Genomic DNA, 2645 nt, shown 5'->3' on the forward strand with positions numbered 1-2645 from the left:
ATCAGCCGCACCACCTACGCGTGTCGCATCGCCTGGTGAAAGGGCGACGGGGGAGCTGGGACCGTATTTGTACAAAGGCTGCGCTCCTCTCCCCGTGCTGGGAGGGCTCTTTGGAGAGACCTCAGGAGCCTTTCCGAGGGGCTGATATAGATATAAGGACATTTCTGCATCGCGTCACGTGACATAATTACCACTAGAATCAATCAAGATGAATTGCACGTCAGCACACGGTGGGGATTTTTTCTTAGTTGATCCTGTCCAAACCCTCTTGTGCAATAGATGGATCTTGTTCAATGCATTGAAGCCTCCTGGTTGCTTGCAATCGCAAAAAGGAAGACATGACTGAGTTTGACGATTGCAGTCACGGCACATCCAATATGTATCTGCCAGGGTGCGCTTATTACGTCTCACCCTCAGATTTCTCGACGAAGCCCTCCTTTTTGTCGCAGTCGTCGTCCTGTCAGATGACTTTTCCTTATTCTTCTAATTTACCTCATGTCCAACCTGTGCGCGAAGTAGCATTCAGGGAATACGGATTAGAGCGCAGCAAATGGCAGTACAGGGGCAGTTATGCTCCTTATTACTCGGCTGAAGAGGTGATGCACAGAGACTTTCTGCAGCCTGCGAACAGGAGGACGGAAATGTTATTCAAAACGGACCCTGTCTGCGGCCACCACGGACCGTCTCCCGCCGCCTCCAACTTCTACAGCTCGGTGGGGAGGAACGGCATCCTGCCGCAGGGCTTCGACCAGTTTTACGAGACGGCCCCCGGACCCCCGTTCCAGCAGCACTCCGAGGGCGAGGGGGACGCGGACAAGGGCGACTTGAAAGCCCAGAACAGCACTTGCAGTAAAACACCTTCCAGCCAGGAGAAGAAGGTGACACCAGCAAACAGCGCCGATTCCCTCTCTGGTGAGGCTGTTGCAGAGAAGAGCAACAGTTCAGGTAGGTATCAGTAGTAAATTGGGGGCAAGAGTACAAGGCCAACACTTTGTCAAGCCGCATTTTATGTGCAATTTTATAAGCATCCAAAGGATTTTATATATCCTATAAGATTTCCTTTACCGTTGTAAAGCGTGTTTACGATAGGAAACCAATTTAGGTGGGCTTAAGGTATTCTTGGAAGAGGATATTAATTGTTATTAAATTGTTGATTTGGCGGGGGGGAGATGGGGAGATTTCACAGGTAGGGCTCAGAGCTGCCTTCGGTTTAGAGCTTAAGATCTTCGTTTGTTTGGGGCGGGGGGGGGGGGTGGTGGTGAGAGGAGTTTGAGAAACTTGGAATTTTTCCAGCCCATTTAAATATCTCTCTGTATTGCTCGAAGTGCTCTCTTTTAAGGAGAAGTTGGGAAATATTCGCCTTTTTTTTTTTTTTTGCTAAGTCACCCAGAGAGTAAAAGCCCCAGGAATATTTTTTTGAACTGCTAGAGGGCTGCTCTGCAGGCAATGGGATATTGTCGAAGTCCCTGATCTCTTCTTAGCTGAGTGTGCTCGTAGCAGCAGCATAAATCAGTTTCTTCTCTCTTGAATTTCAGCAATTCCTCAGCGTTCAAGGAAAAAGAGGTGTCCCTATACCAAATATCAGATAAGAGAACTGGAACGGGAGTTTTTCTTCAACGTGTACATAAACAAAGAGAAAAGACTGCAGTTGTCCAGAATGCTCAACCTCACTGACCGGCAAGTTAAAATCTGGTTCCAGAATCGAAGGATGAAAGAAAAGAAACTGAACAGAGATCGACTCCAATATTTCACTGGGAATCCCTTGTTTTGAAAAAAAAAAAAAAAGAAAGAAAAAAAAGAAAGTGAAAGAAAGAAAAAATAAAGGGGAAAAAATAAAAAAAAAAAAAAGGAAAGCGCAAGAGAAAAGGAAGAAAGAAGAAAGACAAAGAATATCTCGGTCTCTCTGACCCGCCATCTGAATGCAAAAGTTTACACGACACATCCACCCTGCGGAACTCAAAGTTTCATTTTCATGTGCAACTCCACACACTCAATGGCCACTGGAGATTTCGGGGCTTGGCGGAGCAGATTCCTGATAAGGGGAAAGTAGGGTAAATCCAACTGTCCACTCTCAAGTGTTTCTCGCCAAAGGTGCTTTTTTTTGTCCTCTCCCACAGTACCAGCAATGGACCTGCAGTGTGTCTGGTAGTTTTTGCTTACAATTCCTTGAGTTCGGGGGGTCTCTGTTGTTGCTTTTGAGCTAGGATAACACTTTCCTCCCTTTAAAGTGAATGCGGTTTATTTAAGAGATGGTAAATGTACGTTCGCTATATATAAAATATATATATATATATGTTTCTATTGTCATCCAAAAGCATGGGCCACTGTCTTTTTCATGTGAATAAATGGTTTCTAGTAAAGTTAAGGTTATAACTTCCGTGCACTGTATGGATTTCCATCTCCGAAGGACTCTAGCGTTTCCCGGGCTAGAGCCAAGTTCAGTTAAATAATAACGCGAGGAAGTCTAGTCGGGTTATTTTAAATGCATTTGAAAGAAATAATAGTTCAGATGCCTAACTCTTCATTTGTAGGTATGCCTAACCTTCCCTGTTCGCTGTGAGGCAGAGCCAACATGGCTGTCTGCAGACCATCACTTCTGGTGGTGCTACAATTACTATAAACAACGAAAAAGGCGCTTTTAAAAA

General features: G+C 45.2%; 1 protein-coding gene across 1 annotated transcript; it reads left to right on the forward strand.

The window, feature by feature from the left end:
* The first annotated feature begins 260 nt into the window (after window positions 1-260).
* Window positions 261-1834, forward strand: HOXD11 (homeobox D11). The gene is made up of 2 exons (XM_010296901.1): window positions 261-945; window positions 1536-1834. The coding sequence occupies exons 1-2, from the start codon at window positions 339-341 to the stop codon at window positions 1769-1771; spliced, it is 843 nt and encodes a 280-aa protein (XP_010295203.1). The 5' UTR covers window positions 261-338; the 3' UTR covers window positions 1772-1834.
* The last annotated feature ends 811 nt before the right edge of the window (window positions 1835-2645 follow it).

This window comes from Phaethon lepturus, unplaced genomic scaffold (assembly GCF_000687285.1).
Source record: "Phaethon lepturus isolate BGI_N335 unplaced genomic scaffold, ASM68728v1 scaffold31311, whole genome shotgun sequence".
In the NCBI taxonomy this organism is placed as follows: Eukaryota; Metazoa; Chordata; class Aves; order Phaethontiformes; family Phaethontidae; genus Phaethon; species Phaethon lepturus.

Coding starts and splice junctions, on each gene's coding strand:
- HOXD11 (XM_010296901.1), top strand. CDS start 339: ATGACTGAGTTTGACGATTGCAGTCACGGCACATCCAATATGTATCTG. Junction 946..1,535: donor AGAGAAGAGCAACAGTTCAG/GTAGGTATCAGT, acceptor CTTGAATTTCAG/CAATTCCTCAGCGTTCAAGG.